The sequence below is a fragment of the Microtus ochrogaster genome, linkage group LG1, assembly GCF_000317375.1.
Source record: "Microtus ochrogaster isolate Prairie Vole_2 linkage group LG1, MicOch1.0, whole genome shotgun sequence".
NCBI lineage: Eukaryota > Metazoa > Chordata > Mammalia > Rodentia > Cricetidae > Microtus > Microtus ochrogaster.
In genome coordinates this window covers 42023475-42041340 of record NC_022027.1, presented here as the reverse complement: position 1 = coordinate 42041340, position 17866 = coordinate 42023475, and the positions used below count along the sequence as shown (strand labels likewise).

Sequence of the window (17866 nt, the reverse complement as noted above, 5' to 3'; positions counted from 1 at the left end):
GGAGGGTATTACACTAAATGCACATCAAACCTAAACAGACTATTTCTCAATCTTACTTATATTTTGAGTGAAAAAGAAAATGACATACGTAGAGAATAAAACCATTGTTGCTGGGTTAAAGGGATAGGAGGATATGAGAGAATATAGGTCAGAGATAAACACAGGACAACAAAGTCTAAAGATCAAATATAAAATATAAGAATGAAACATAACAATATACCATATTTAAATTTTATTAGTTGCGTAATTATAACTACCTTCCTAACAGAATAAAATGGATTAACTGTAACACAAAGCATGTTTATTTATTTTACTATAAAAACTATTTTACTATAAATATATATTAGCATCATGCTATATAAAAATTATAAAATATTTCAATTTTAATAAAAATCTGGGCCAGTGAGATGGTTTAGCAGGTAGAGTACTTGCTGGGCAAGCCTGATGATTTGAGCTCAATCCCCAGAAAGCACATAAAGGAGAGAACTGGTGCCACAAAGCTGACCTCTGACCCCACATGCACACACAAGCACACACACAATAGTCATACGTAAATTTTTAAAAGGAAGGAAAAGAATACAAAATCCTATATTCTAAATGTTGAATTTGGCAATGCAACCAAACACTGGTTCTACTAGCTCAGTGTCGTAATACTATTGCCCATTTCACACTGCTATAAATCACAAGGACACAAGCACACCACAATCAAAGGACACTCTAAAATAGCAAAGCCATAAAAGAAAAAGAAAAAGACTGAATCCCGCATATTCTAGGCATAGCACTGTATAAAAACCTAAAAACACAAAAAGGACCTAAGATTGGAGAACAGTGCTCTAATGAAAGCATACAATGTCAGCCAAAAGTTGTTTAACAAAGTCTAAGGGTTAATTGAAAATACAGTTCTAACAGTTTGAAGAGGTACATATTAGCTGTCTATCGGCCACAACGCAGACCTTTAAGCAAACATACCAAACATACCAAACAAGTCACTCGACCTATGTCAGGCCAAATCCTCAAAGCTATTTTTTTCTTCACAAATATTTTGATATCAAAATCTGTGTGATGGCTCATGCCTGTAACCACACTCAGGAGTCTCAGACAGGATTGCCATAGACTTGATGCCAACCTGAGCTACAGAGATAGGAGACCCTATCTCAAAACAAAAGAACAAAATAAAATCTTTAAGATTTATTTTATGAGCCATAAAAACCACAGTTTTTTATCATAAGTATAAAATTAGATACAAGCTATGGAAAATTGAAGGAAAAAGAAAATAAACATAAGTGTGACAGGTATCATTAGCTGTCTTATTACCTATTACCTTCTTTGTATTATAGGCCAGATTTTATTATCTTTCTATATCATAAATTCATCTGTCCATCATTTAAATCTATAAGGGGATATCGTTAATAAATTTAGTATGAAAAGGGACATAAGAACACTCTTTAAATGTATAAAATTAGAAATATTCTGATTGATGTGGTAACCTGTTATGGTTCCTGAAATAGTAATAAGCTTCCATTTGGGACTTGCTTCTGAAAAGAAAACTACTAGATATTTATAATTCTTTTTTTTAAAAAAAAAAAAAAAAAGGAGCCTTGCATGGTGGGTATGTACCTTTAATCCTAGCACTCAGGAGGGGGGGTGGAGATCTGTAAGTTCAAGACCAGTCTAGCCTACAAAGTGAGTTCTAGGACAGCCAGAACTACACAGAGAAACTCTGTCTTGGAAGGAAAAAAAGAAATTAAAACACACTCAAAAATAACTTCTCTAATTAGAAATAATGTCAGTAATATTTTAATACAAAAATTTTAGCAAATAATAAATTAGGAAATAGATCACTTATTTTCTATTTATTCTGGCCTTTAAACTAATATGTATTTAAAACACTAGGTGTAAGGGTAAAAAAAACCCAATTTACGTAAGACAGCTTGCTGATGTCTGACTGGGTTAAAAAGCTCTTGGTTTCTCTTCTTGGAAACTGCATAATAAAAATGATCATCAACATAGTCCCAGGGAACTGCTCAAATGGGTAGGACAGGAGGAGAGAGTATGCAATTATAGAAACAAAATTAGATACATCATGATTTATTCCAATTACAAAAACTAATTTTACCAATTTTTGATGGAAATAATGTTTCATCATCCAGCTGGTCCTGAACCCAGGTCATCAGGTAATCAATGTACTTTGGTGCAGAGCACTTGATAGGCTTCTTAATGTTGGTTCCATCTGCCCAGTGATACTCATATCTGCAATGAAAGGAAAGAAAGCACACAGACCATCACAAGGGAGGTATAAAAGTGTACATATATGTATGAGAAATATAGATACAAATGTTTTAAACAATCTGTTCTCCAAGTAAGTACATGTTCTTAATCAACAGTAGTCTGTTTTACTTTTATCAAAATTCAACCTAAGGAGATCACACTGAATTCATCTTCTTTTTTGTTTGTTTTTTCGAGACAGGGTTTCTCTGTAGCTGTTTCAAGCCTATTCTGGAACTAGCTCTTGTAGACCAGGCTGGCCTCAAACTCACAGAGATCCGTCTGCCTCTGCCTCCTGAGTGCAGGGATTAAAGGCGTGCGCCACCACTGCAGGCTGAATTCATCTTCTATTTAGATGTTTTCCTCACCTGTCCGATTTTCTATCTTTTCTCTTTTCTTTTTCTTTCTTTAAAAAAATAAAAAAGTCTCTCACTGTGTAGACCAGGCTGACATAGAACTCAGAGATTCACCTGACTCTGCCTCCCAAGGACTGAAGTTTAAACAGGGACTGCCAAGCATAGCCCCTGAATTAAAGAGCTCTCTCTAATACAGAATAGAATAATATATTGCTGAAGTAGAAGAAGTTACTACTCTGTTCTACAATGGCTAGTTTTTCTTCCTTACATAAAATGCAGTACAATTCTTTTTACTTGGGGGCTTTAAATTTGGGGTGAAATATAAAGAATGACAGAAAATTCAAAGTAACACTAATGTAAATAAGAATGGTTCAGTAGTTTAGTATATTTGAACAAGGAACTAATATATCCTTAAAGAAAACTGGCAATTCAAATATGCTCTTGCTTTGGCTATTAACCAAAATTAACCTTTTGATTTAATATATAACCATGTGAGAAACACAAGGTCAAGAACAATGAACACTAAAACGAAATACACTTCCACTACTCAGAAAAGCAGATTAGTAGAAGAGACACTCATAAATGTATAAGTAAAAATATGTATGAACTGCCTGTCTAAATGGACAATTTACTCTTGAAAGATCTACCTATAATGCAAATATAAAACAAGTTACTTGGTCTATATTAAGGTCAAACCCTCAAGTTATTCAAGTTATTTTCTTAAACAATTCTTCCAATCTCTCAGTCTCTCAATCTCTTTCACACACACACACACACACACACACACACACACACACACACACACACACCCCTCCCTGACTTTTAAGATAATAGGACTCTTCTTAGAAACTATACAGTATACACATACATCAACATAGCCCTAAAGAACTAAGTACATAGCTGAGACTCCAAAATATAAAAATGTATAAACTCAACTGACATTTAGATTTTTAGTTTCCAACATTTCTCCTGCTACTTAACTTTTTTTGTTATTGTTTTGCTTTTGGTTTTGTTTTTCAAGTCAGGGTTTCCCCATATAGCCCTGCATGTCCGGAAACTTACTCTGTTCACCAGACTGGCCTCAAACTCAGAAATCCACCTGCTTCTCCTACAAGTGCTGTGATTAAAGAGCACTACCACCAACCAAACACTATTTCACTTTTTTGTTTGTTTTTCAAGACAGGGTTTCTCTGTCTTTTCTCCAAGCTGTCCTTGAACTCTTAGAGGTCCACAGGCCTCTGCTTCTGGGGAGTGCTGGGATTAAAGGTGTGTGCAGCCACCACCCAGCTACTACTTCACTTTTAAATCAACTATTTTCTAACCTTTCTCCCAGAGTTTGACCTGACTAAAAAACAGACTAGTGAGCCTAACAAAATAGCAATCTAACAGAGAAATACTACATGGTGTATTTCTGATAAAAATTATCTTCAATAGTATGAATGAGGATCCTTTCTATTTAGCAAATCTAAACCTTAATAATAATCCAAAACTGATCTAAGAAAGGACACACTTTAATAAACATTCTTAGAAGAGCCTTTCTTATCACTGCTGAGCACAAGGAATGACCATCAAATCTATTGTGAAGTCTCAAAAGGGAGATTCTCCCAAACACCTACTGGTACCCTGCTACACTGGTTAATTACCTTCCCAGTCAGAATTTTCTCTATTATGAAAGTTAAATACAAGCTGGCCAGTGAGGGCCCACACCTTTAATCCCAGTACTCAGGAGGCAAAGGCAGGTGGGTCTCTATGAGTTTTAGGCCAGCCTGGTCTACAGAGTGAGTTCTAGGAGAGCCTGGGCTAAAAAGAGAAACCCTGTCTTGAAAAAACAAACAAACCAACCAAATGACTTCATTGGGTAACTCTATTTTACCCCCAACTGTTTTTTTTCCACTCCTTAACAGACAATTCTCTTTAAAATTCTCTTCTGTTATCCTAATATTTACTTGTGAATTACAGCTCCAAAATAGCCACTATTTCTTTCCCAATCATATTAAACAGCAAGTGTCAACCAAGTCCTCAGAAACAGCACCTAGTATCACTCGGTAAGAGGCTACTGGTTGATCATACATAACCCAGTGACTACCTGGGCTGCAGAGGTAAAATGTAGTCTCAAACAGCTGATTATTTATTTAAAGGACAAAGCGAGTGAGAGGAGCAGGAGGTCATGCAACGTGCTACAGAGGAACCTTTTTTAGAAGACAGAGCTACTTTGTCCCTCAAAACAAACTAACCATGTAATAGCAAAATTAAAACCATCCATTTTCACATGAAATTTAAAACATCTGAACTAAACACCAAAAATACCAATAGGAATTAAGTTATAAAAGGAAATTTAATTTCCTCAATTCTTTTTCTTTTCTTAAGAAATCTTAACAAGAGACAAAAATTTGGTGAAATTAAGACATTGTCATCTGTCACAATATTTAGTCAAAGGGATTCCTAATTCATTTAAAATCAAATTTGCTAAAGAAAGGCATCCTTGACTAAAAATCTACTGAGGGTCGGGTGTGGTGGTACATACCATTCATCTCAGGACTCAAGAAGACAGAGGGCACAGTGCTTACTCTGTGAGTCCAAGGCCAGCCTGATCTACAAAGGGAGTTCCAGGACAGACCAGGTTACACAGACTTTAACACAGAGAAGCAACAACAAAAGTTCCACCAAGGACAGTTCTCCAATAAAGCGTTCCTCGAGAAGTGAAAAGCACCAGCTACAATTCTCACAGAAGAGAACTGAATAGAAAGGAAGCAGGGAACTAAGATTTGGGAAAACTCATCTCTGTAGACAAGAAAGTAGTACAGAACAAACACAGCTCTCTGCTTTTCTAGTGAGGATGGCCAGGGTTTACCTCCTAAGATAGAAGCTAAGCTATGGGAGCACACCTCTCCTGAGCTCCCATAGCTCTCCTGTAAGTTCTTTGATCAGCTGACTAAATTCTTTACGTTCATGTTGATGCATAGGGTCAGCAATTTTCTGATATGTTGGAATAGGAAGTCAAATATATACTCACATGTGACTAAATAAATAGCAGTGGCCTTTATTAGTAGTAATAGTAAAAGACAACTTCAAAAGGTCATTGGCCAAACCAGTATTGATTGCTGAGGAGGTAGGTGGTAAGCGCTGTCATTGCACCAAGACAGATTTAAAAGAACAAATAAAGACTTGAGTAGCATACCTGCCGTCTTTGATTTGATGCTGAGCACACACACATGTGTGTGCACACAATATTACAGTATAGACACAACATAATATATCATTGTAAGAGCAAAACCACTAGGACTAGAGAGTTGCCTCAGCTGTTTAAAGAGAGCAAAGCTCTTCTGGAGGACCTGAGACAGGCTCCAACCTGTGGTAGGTAGCTCCAGGGGATCGGATGCCTCCGGCCACTGTGGGCATTTGCACTCACATGCACACACCTACATGCACAAATTAAAAACAATTTTTTTAAAAAATAAAAAATTAAGCAGAAAGAGCACATCTACACTGAAGAATAGTAAACGGCTCCATAGGAAAAGAAATGTTCAGCGTGGGCCTGTTGCAAGGGTGAGACATTGTAAAACATTAACATGAGAGAAAAATAGGAAACGGAAAGAATTTGCATGTGCTGTTAAGCTCCTAGGTGGAAGTTTGTTTTTATTAGATTTTAAATAGCTTTATAAACTATTGTCCATAGACAGTATTATGTACATTCACTTCAGATAAAGGAAGATAAGTTTACTTTGTATCTGAATCAGCAAAGTAGGTGTATATTTAACAGTGGAAATTGGGGTTTCCCAGAGTACACATCACTAATGCAATCCTTCCAGCCCATCAGATACCAGGCTGCCCCCTGTGTATACTATATACACATGTAAAAATAGACCGTATTTTACTCAATGTATGATGCTAATCAATGAACACTTGATTTTACAGAGATTTCTTATCAGTGAATTTTACTGTATTATCTGTTTATTTTGTTTGAATTTTACTGTATTATCTGTTTATTTTGTTATTATTTTTTTTTTAAGGAAAAGAGGGTTCTAAATGCTATGCAGTCATTAGTAGAAGACTCTGCCTGCCCTATAACTATCTGCATATGTACTAGTAGGAAACAGAAATTCACGCATGCATTCAAGTCAAGCAGTTAAGGAGAAGAACAGACTCCACAGCTTTCTGTCCACAGCTGTGACTGGTTTTTAAGAATGTAACTTATTCTCCAATACCCCTGCCTCTGTGGCTTTACCACCAGCTCTATTAACATAAATGACTGGTTAAGGTGAAGCTGCGCCCTATTCTCTCTGTTGTGCTGTTCCCAAACTTCTGCCCATCTCCATACTGTTTCAGTGAAGAGAAATGCTTGAAAAGAGACTGCTGCAGTCTATTGAGCTTCAAGATGCCATGGTGTTTTAGACAGTTATTTCAGGATAGAAACTGGTTTATCACCAGGTTCATTTTTAAACATGTTTTAACTCACATAAAGAACAAACTGTCCAAGTTAAGTTTTTCATAAAATAAGGCTTTAAGATCAGATCTGTTTCTTGCAATGATATGATGAGTTGCCAAATGACTGAGATTATTTTAAATGCTCTGTTCATACTCTTGATTTAGAATTAAAATTTACATTCATTGTGTATGAGTTTTTCATTGTTTTGAGAGGTTTTTGTCTTTTTTTTAAATTTGGGTTTTATTTTATTGTTTTTGACTCTTAATGTATTATGAATATTCTTATCATTTTACATTGTTTCTTACTGAAATTTTATATATAAATTATAAAATGTTTCCCTAAAAAAAAAAAGAAAAGAAAGAAACAGAAGAAAATAAAGGTATCTAAGAATAGAAAAGCAACTTTTCAGAAGAAACAGAGTAACTGGCAAGGAGTTTCCAGGAGGCCAGTTCAGGTGGATGGGAAAGATACCCTGTAAAGAGAAAAAAGGCAGCAACAGGAAGCCACTAGGACCCAGGAAGCGCATGGCTAGACATTTCCTTCTCATCTAAAAGCCCAAGGACAGTGACAAGGAAAACTGGACATTAATCATATCTTACTTTGGTCCAGCTGACATCACCGGACAACTCTCCTCTGTACAGAAGTCTGTAATGGTTCCATAAAGCATATTGATTTGATTGAAAAAATCCACAGCTGCAAAGCAAATGTCCATCATAAGTAAAATAAAACAGTAAGAAAGTAATATCACCTTATTTAAGCAGAATCCCAGGTTCTTTTTCCCTACAAAACCAAGTGGAAAAGTTCACATCAAAGCCCCAATTTGTTGACTGCACTAAAACGAAGAGCTTGTACTAGGGAGCAACACAAGAGCATGAAAAATTATTGGCAACCCACATTAAAAAATGTATATGTAAAATATACAAAGAACTATATGTGAGTAGAGAAGACAACACAGCAGAAAATGTAACAATTTAAAATGCCCCCTCACAAAAAGTTTCTAATAATCATAAAATCCTATGAAAAGAATCTCAGTAATAATGAAACCACAAATTTTAATGATTATGGATTGCCATTCCAAAGCCACTCCCCCAAAAACACTTACCTTCAAAATGGAAAAGCCAAGAATACCCAACAACACTGTGAACTGTGTGAGCATGTGGAGGCTAGGGGAGAACACTGACGGCTACTGCAGAACTACAAACACCCAGTTCTAGCGACTCAGACAGACAGACAATACAGACAGAATTAGCTGCTCCAAGACTTAATATGTAGAATCTAAAATACAGGGTTCTACACAGCCATTCTTAATCTTTCTTAATTAGTGTATGCACGCTAGCAAAATGACTCAGTGGGTAAGAGTGCTTGCCACCAAGCCTGGCAATCAGAGTTTGATCCCCAGGACCCACATGGCAGAGAGAAAAACTGTCCCCTGACCCTCACATACTTGCTATGGCATGTATTCCCACAGACATTAAAACAAACACACAAATAAATAAATGTGAAAAAATTCAAATAACTAAATTAACTAATAAATGAGCTCTCAAAAATACAACACAAACAAGTGCCAAAAGGAAAGAGAAGAGAGAAGAGTGGACAGGAAAGGAAGGGACAAGAGGGCAGAGCAGGCAGGACCTTTAATCCTAGCAACTGGAGGCAGATGAATCTCTGTACATTGAAGACCAGCCTAATCTATATAGTGAGTTCTAAGCCAGCGAAGGCTACACAGTGAGACCCTGTAATAATGTACACATACATTGGAAATTTATTCTGATTATCTTTGAGATGTCACAAAAATCATCTCATGGGCAAAATGGCTCTCACTAAGAAAGTGAAAAAACAAACCATTTTATTTTTAATAACAAAACTGTGTTAGTCCAGAAATATCACATTATAATTAATCACATAATTTTAAAAACTGACAGTAAGCCAGGCGGTGGTGGCGCACGCCTTTAATCCCAGCACTCAGGAGGCAGAGGCAGGCAGGCGGATCTCTGTGAGTTCGAGACCAGCCTGGTCTACAAGAGCTAGTTCCAGGACAGGCTCCAAAGCCACAGAGAAACCCTGTCTCGAAAAACCAAAAAAAAAAAAAGTGACAGTAAAGTTGATGGACATTTCATAAAATTTCATGCTGAGATAAAATAGCATGAAGACTGACAGATTAGGACATTACTAAATAGTGACATTAGTCTGTCTGTCTTCACCATATTGTGACTATTAGACTAAATAGATTCTAGAAAAACCAGCATCTAAACATTCACCTGCACTGAGGTCACTGTCTGCTGAGAAACAGTCGGCTACTTACTGTTCACTGCGACCCACTCATTTAGGTCCTCTCCCTCAGGAAGCATGACGGCCATCCGCAGGTTCCCACTGCCAAGTGTGGCTTCTGCATGTTTTAAGAGCTCATACTGGTGAGAACCCTCGGGAATGTTCTTCTTTGGTTTAAAAGTTTTAGAAGAACGACTACCACTATGAATAGAAAAAAGAAAAGGGGAGTAATATATTATCAATAGAATCTACAATTTATTACTGGGCAAAATAAGTCATCTTAAATATCCAAAAATTAATAAGAATTACACTTTCAGTCCCCAAACTTAAACTGTACTAGCTATATTAATCCTAGCAATAATGTAGTTACTGTATGTAATGTAATGACTGTGTTGTCTACCCAAAATACATACACATATTCTATTCTCTAATTCAACTCAGGAAGAAAAAAAGAACTTTCAATTGAAACTAATCTAGTTCCCCACAGTAAACTAACCACTCTGGATTACAGACGATAATCTACCAAAAAAAAATTTAAAAAGCACTTCTATAATGTGTAATTTTATTCCTTATTCAACCCTGTTTGTTATTTTAATACATAGAAGTGTTTTCTCTTATAAAATGTAGGTGCAATTTCATATCAGTATAATACAAAAACCCAAGAACATGGGGAAAAGAAGATAGATGTTCTTCTACCCAATCACAGAAAGCATTTGCAATCACTCATGATACAGAATTCTGGTTAAACAGGTTACTATGACTGCTCAAACTTCATAATGTATACATATACACATATACTGTAATATATATACATATATAGTGTAGCTTATGTAACACACGCATACATACAGTCAGCCCTCCAGGAGTTTTCATATTGACTCAATCAAACCAGAACTGAAAACACTTGGGGAAATTACGTCTTTACAGAACATATACAAATATTTGTTTCCTGTCATTCTCTAAACACAGTATGACAGAACTTAGACTGTGTAAGTAAACTAGATATAAGCTTAAAAGTATGTAAGAGGATGGACAGAATATATATGCAAGAAGCATACCATTCTATAAAAGACACTTAAGCATATACATACAGTCTTTATAATCTTTGCAGGATCCTGGGCCCAACCCCCCCCCCCGGATATAGAGGAACTGAGTGAGTGAGTGTGTGTGTGAGAGAGAAGACAGAGGAGGGAGGGAGGGAGGGAGGGTGGGTCAATTAGAATTAGTTCTAAACTAATTCTAAAATGAGTTTAAAAAGATTAAGAGCAGGGTGAAGAGGTACACAATTTTAGCTCTTGGGAGGCAGAAACCTGTAGATCTCTGTGAGTTTGAAACTAGCCTAGTCTACAAAGTGAGTTCCCGAACAACCAGAACTGCACACACTGTCAAAGAAACAAACGCCACCCCTCCACACCTCTTGCCACCTGTGGCAGGTGGGAGAGCTGGCCCTGAGGTCATAAGAACAGGAGAGCAGTCCCTACCTCTCACCAGCTGCAGAAGGAGAGCAGGCCTCACACCTCACCTGTTGGTGGGGGCGCGCGTGAGGCCACCCCGAGGGCATGAGTGTCTATCATAAGGCAACATGGGTGAGATGGTCTCACCCTGCCCCTTACCACGTACAGCAGACAAGAAACTGAGCCCTTACCACGTACAGCACTTGGTAAAGTGGGGCCTGCACCTCGTCTGGGCAGCACAGTAGAGCTGACCCTGTTGACAGGGATGGGAGACCTGGCCCCACCATCTGCCATATGGTGGCTTGGGCAAGGGAGAGATATGCCCCGCCCCGTGGCAGTTGGAAGAGCTGTAGCTGCCCCTAACCAGTTGCGGCCCCGGGAAGAGTGGCCTCTGCACCTTGCCTGGGCAACACAGTAGAGCTGACCCTGGCGGTGTAGGTGTGGGCGAGCCAAACCTGAAGGCATAAGGGCAGGAGAACTGGAGCTGCCCCTTGCTCCTTGCTGTATAGGGTGAACTAGCTAGGGAAACGCTGGAGAGCTCACCCTGGTGGTGAGGACAAGGGAGAGCTGGAGGGATAACCGACCATGTAACTACCCAGACCCAGAACCAGGGTTATGAGTTGGCCCACCCTGCTGTTGAATATTTTAAGATGTGTTACATCTGTTTATGCTGTGGAACATTTGTTTTAATGATGCAAAAATATGTTGTATTCTTTTATGTCACATTTAACTCTGTGAAGCTGTGATTCTTTGCCTGTCTAAAACACCTGAGAGTCTAGTAAAGAACTAAATAGCCAATAGCAAGGCAGGAGGAAGAACAAATGGAGCTGGCAGGCAGAGAGAGTAAACAGAGGAGACATCTAGGAGAAAAAGAAGAAGAAGCAAGAAAGGAGAGGAGGACATCAGGGGCCAACCACACAGCAAGCCATGGAGAAAGCAGTACAGAAAGGCATACAGAGGGGCTAGAGATGACTCTGCGGTTAAGAGCACTGACCGCTCTTCCAGAGCGCCCACATGGCAGCTCACACCTGTCTGTAACTCCAGTTCCAGGACTTCAGAAGTATATTCAGGCCAAAACCAATTAACATGAAATAAAAAAATATTTTTTTTAAAAAAAAAGAAAGGCAAGCCGGGCGGTGGTGGCGCACGCCTTTAATCCCAGCACTTGGGAGGCAGAGGCAGGCGGATCTCTGGGAGTTCGAGGCCAGCCTGGTCTACAGAGCTAGTTCCAGGACAGGCTCCAAAACCACAGAGAAACCCTGTCTCGAAAAACAAAACAAAACAAAAAAAAAAAAAAGAAAGGCATACAAAAATAGAGAAGGATAAAAGCCCAGAGGCAAAGATAGATGGGATGATATAAGATAAGCTGGCAAGAAACAAGCCAAGGCTGTGTTTTATAAGAAATAATAAGAGTCTGTCTGTGTGTGTGGTTTATTTGGGAGTTTTATGGCAGGCTCCCCCAGGACCAAGGAGCCCCCCCCCAAAAAAATCAAAAGAATACAAAAGAAAACAGTAAAAACAAACAACAACACCCCAAAATCCACTCCATCTATGATCTGATGGAGCATTAAGAGGGCCGGTTCTACAGACCCAAAGCTGCAAGATCTCTACAACACAGAGCAACAACAGGGTATCTAAGAGGAGTCCCAGTGAAGCCCCAGTATCAATGGTGTAGCAGAAACCAGAGCCTTGAACCAGACCAATGACTCTTTGCAATGAACACTTGCAACTAAAGACATATGGATTAAAGGGCATATTGAGAAACTCACTGTGTCACATGACAGCTTCCATAACAAGAGTTTTCTTTTGTTTTCCCTCTCTCTTTGCCTTCTTCAACCCTTTCTCTGAAGTTTAAACTCCACATCCCTTCCCACCTTCCCCAAGATATAGCTATAGCTCAACCTCAGTTGTATACTACAACCACAGAGGATACTAAAGTAAGTTAAAAGTCTACCATTTAACCCAAATATCCAACTCAAACGGTGGTATCACTCGACTGACATTTAGATACTGTCTGTTCTAGAGCGATTATTAGAATTAAATTGGTATTTCTCAACACCAAACACATCCACCTTCCATATAGTTAGTCAACAACCAAGGAATCTCTTCAAAAACATTAATAAGTAGACGTAGCTCCTCCTCTGAGAACCACTCAGTGGCTTCCCAGTGCTCTCAGAATAAATCCAAAGGTAAAACACTGGATAAGGTCAAGCTGTAGAACACTTGAATGCACAGACTTTCCTCCAGTTTAGTCATAATGCATTAAACACCAAATTCTTGCCAAACAGCTCTAAAATATATTTACAAAAATACAATTATACCTTTTCAAACTCAATTATTACTTTATTTTCTCCTTTTCAAACCTCTCATCACTGTTTTTCTCAGGGCTTCTGACAAAACTGAGGAAAGTATTGGACCAGCCTGATCTACAAAGTGAGTTTTCAGACAACCAGGGCTACAGACAAACCCTGCCTGGAAAAGACAACAACAAAAAAGCAATCTTCTAAATGTGCAGTTATGTTTCCTTTCTTCACACATATCTAACGTGGAAGTACTGAACACCATACTCTGCCAGTAAAAAAATTTTAAATCTGGCCCAATAGTAATAACACTGACTAGTGAAATGCTCCTGCAAAGATCAATTTCTCCTTAAAATTTACAAACAAATTTATGCTTCTTGAAAGGCTCATAAGTGTCTGAAGATTTCAAAATAAACATATTCTAGGAAGAAAGCTCAAAGACAAAGGCTAACATCAAAAAGATCATCTTGGGGCTGAAGAGATGGCTCAGCAGTTTAGAGAGAGCACTTGCTGCTCTTGCAAAGGACAGAATTCAATTCTGAGCACCCACACAACTCAGAACCATCTAGAATTCTAGTTGCAGAGGATTCAACACCACTTCTAACTTATATGAGTTCTTGCATGAACATGGTGCACATACATAGACTCAGGCACACATAAAACAAATACCTTTTTACAAAAGAGCATCTTGACTTAAAAGGGATACCAATGTATACAAACATATCTGCTTATATTTAGGCTAAAAATGTTATTATTAATAAATAATATTGCTATTATTGTTACAGCTAGAAAAGTTTAGGAAACTCATGTGGCCAGAAAACAAGAAAGAAATTGAAGAATTCTAATGAGATTAAAAAGCTGATAAGCTTAGGGCTAGAGAAACAGTTCAATTGTAAAGTGTTTGCTATGCAAACTTAAGGACCTAAGTTCAATGCCCAGTAGATAGATAGATAGATAGATAGATAGATAGATAGATAGATAGATAGATAGATAGATAGATAGATAGATAGATAGATATAGATGATAGATAGATAGATAGATAGATAGATAGATAGATAGATAGATAGATAGATAGATAGATAGATATAGATAGATAGATAGAAAGAAAGAAAGAATAGCTAGGCCGTGGTGGCACATGCCTTTAATCCAAGCACTCCAGAGGCAAAGATAGGCCTCTGTGAGTTTTGAGGTCAGCCTGAACTACATAGTGAGTTCCAGGACAGTCAGGACTACACAAAGAAACCCTGTCTCAAAACAAAACAAAACAAAAACCCGCATGTGTGGGAGATGGCATTGCACACCTATAATTCTAGGTTTAGGAGACAAGAACACCCCTGTGAGCTCCAAATTCAGTAAGAACCGGTCAGAATAACATGACTGAGGAGTCACCCAAGTCAACAACCTCTAGTTTCCACACATATATGCCCCAACTAATATGTGCTTGAGCACACACATGCATATATATACCCACCAATATGTACACAAACATACACACATAAACACACAAGTGATCTAGAGTAACAGGGAATCTTGAGTCTTATGGAAGTTGCTATGAAGAGTAATTCCACTGCGCTCCAAACTAAAAATTTGAATTATAGGAGAGAGGCATTGTTGGGTTTTCAGTAGATTACACAGGAAATGAACAGGCTCTAAGCAATTGGACTCCTCTGCTGGTCTTTTACTGAGAAGCAAGGAAGAGGCAACAGGTGTGTAGTAATAGGCTAAGGCTCAGAGCAGAGTTGAGTTTGGAGATTACCACCTGCTCAACAGGTAAGGGTACACAAGCAATCAAGCAAATATCTATTGGTGTACATGCACACACACAAATACACAGTGTGGTATTTGTTCATTCTCCTACTATTGTCAAAAGAAAGCTCCTCTAATCAAAGAGTGTAATTCACTAAAAAGAAAACCATCAAAATTATCAAACACAAATAAGCAAAGAACCTCTACAACATCAAATATTCAAGAAAACCAATACCAAGAAAGAATTACAATTTAATAACTAGCCAGGTGGTGGTGGCGCATGCCTTTAATCCCAGGCAAATCTCTGTGAGGTCGAAGCCAGCCTGGTCTACAAGAGCTAGTCCCAGTACAGGCTTCAAAACTATACAAAGAAACCCTGTCTTGAAAAAACAAAACAAAAAACAATTTAATAACTAAAGAAACTGAGCAACATGATAAGGAAGACACCCAAAGTCAACCTCTGTTTTCCACACAGGTGCATCCACCAATATGTGCACATGCACTAAATACACCCAATGTCTTCAGGAATAACAAGGATACTATCACCTTCATGAAAAAGGCTATTATTAAAAGAGAGTGCCTTAAATTGAATAGAAAGATTATGCCTAGCTTTGTAACAAATCAGCAAACTGTTTCAGAACTAGGCTATGCTGAAAGTACAGAGGGATTAAACTCTCCTTTAACATTCTGTCAAGTCTCCATTAACATTATGTTGTCAATAATCAGTGGTGGAGGAGGGGGAAAATCAAGTTTTAAAAGGTTGATAATGGTTACAATTGTACAACCTTGATAAAAATACCAATATGCCAAATCATGCTATAAATAAGTTATTTGTGAAGTATGTGATTATACATAAATAAAGCTACTTTTAAAGGCACTAAGTTGACATAAATACAGACAACTGATTTCTGACAAATGAGGAAATAAAATTCAATGAAGGAAGAATGATCTTTTCAGGAAATGGTGTTAAAAAAATGAGACATCCATATGTAAAACATAAATCTAGATAATCCAACACCTTATTAAGAAAGTAATTTGAGTTGGATCACAGATTTAATGTGTAACAATACTGTAAAACTTCTAGCGGGGGGTGGGGGATGCACGCCTTTAATCCCAGCACTCAGCAGGCAGAGACAGTCAGATCTCTTTGAGTTTGAGGCCAACCTGGAATACAGAATGAATTCCAGGATAGCTAGGGCTACACAGGGAAACCCTGTCTGGGGGGAAAAAAATTCTAGGAAAAAAAATAGGAGAAAAATCTCCAAACTCTTAACTCTATCAAGATGCAAAGCCATCACAAAAGAAACTGACAAGTTAAATTATGAAAGTTAAAATCTGTGCTGTGTAAGACAACATAGAGAAAATGGAGAAGCTAAAGACTAGCAGACAAATATTTACCAAGCGTGTGTGTGTGTGTGTGTGTGTGTGTGTGTGTGTGTGTGTGTGAGAGAGAAATACTCTGGTCTGATACGCTATGATTCCAAATACATGACATTTTGGCAACCAATGACAATAAATGATGAGTAATCATAGCTGGGGGTAGGGAACAGTGGGTCTTTCCCAAGAGAACTGACAATATATGTTCACATTAAAAGTGCAGACAAATATCCATAGCAGCATTATTCATAACAGACAAAATAGCAGAATAACAAATATAAATCAATTGATAAACGGATAAATAAAAGTAGGCCATCCACATAAGAGTATTTAAACATAAAGAATAATGTAATAAATATTACAAATGATAAATCTTGAAAATATTGTGCAAAATGAAAAAAACTTACCTACAAGACACAAAATATTTGGTATTGCATTTTGGATGACTCCATATACATGAAATGTCCAAAACAGGCAAAACATCGGCAGAGCAGATTATAGTTGCCAGAGGCTAGAGAGCTGGAGGCGTAAAAAAGTATTGCAATGGCTTGTAATCCCAAAAATTGGGAGGGGAAACAAAAGGCCAGCCTTTTGCTATGTAGCAGGTTCAAAGTCAGTCTAGGATCCAGGAGACTTCGCCTCAAAAACAAAGGCTGGGAGTGGTGGTAGATCTCTGAGAGTCTGAGACCAGCCTGGTCTACATAGTGAGTTCTAGGTGAGCCAGAGCTATACAGTGAGACCCTGTCTCAGACTGACAGACAGACAGATAAATGGATAAATAAAAAAGCAAGCAAGGGGAAAAGAGAGGGAAGGAGAAAGTAGGGAATGGAGGGATGACAGAAACAGTAAATATGATTTGATAGGATTTCTATTTTTAGCTTATACAAAGAGAACTAGCCAAGAGAGAAAGTAGCATAGCATTTAACATACATGTATATAGCATACATATATAGTGAGGTCTCACGTTTTAAACTAATATTTCAGCTGCACAAATAAAACCCTAACATAAAACTACAGAATTGGAGTGACTCTAACACTAACAGTTTAAATGTCAAGGAAGGGGCTAAAAATATGTACTCTCCCCACAAAGCTCAAGGTTGATTCCCAACATCCATATCAGGCAGCTCACAACCATCAGTAACTCCAGTGCCAAAGGATCTGATGCCCTCTTCTGACTTCCATGGTAACTGCACGTACAAGGTGCACCTACATACTTATAAAATACTCACATACATAAGTGAATCTTTTTTACAAAATTTTTAAGCAATAAAGGAGCTGGGTGAGGTATGATATATCTGTAACCCTAGCACTCTAGGGGCTAAGGCAGAATAATAATAAGTTTGAAGCTAACCTAGGCTTCATAGTGAGCTCCCAGTCCCTGAACTATAAAACAAAATACTATCTCATTAAAAAGTTAAATCAAACAAAAACTAGTAAAAAGGCTATTTAGCCATGAGATTATCCAAATAATAATACCAGACATTTGTTTTCCTTCAAATTCTTGCTTTTAGTTTCTAACCTCAGAAAAACCAGCCGGGCGGTGGTGGCGCACGCCTTTAATCCCAGCCACTCGGGAGGCAGAGGCAGTCGGATCTCTGTGAGTTCGAGGCCAGCCTGGTCTAGAAAGAGCTAGTGCCAGGACAGGAACCAAAAGCTACAGAGAAACCCTGTCTC

General features: G+C 38.0%; 1 protein-coding gene across 1 annotated transcript in view; it reads right to left on the bottom strand.

The window, feature by feature from the left end:
- Mob1b (MOB kinase activator 1B) overlaps positions 1–17866 on the bottom strand; it is a 36653-nt gene that overhangs the window by 10459 nt on the left and 8328 nt on the right. Inside the window, exons 2-4 of the mRNA XM_005359458.3 lie at positions 9350–9516; positions 7647–7740; positions 2117–2250 (exon numbers count right to left, since the gene is read on the bottom strand). Coding sequence (XP_005359515.1) covers positions 2117–2250; positions 7647–7740; positions 9350–9516 — 395 coding nt within the window. The remainder of the gene's footprint in view (positions 1–2116; positions 2251–7646; positions 7741–9349; positions 9517–17866) is intronic.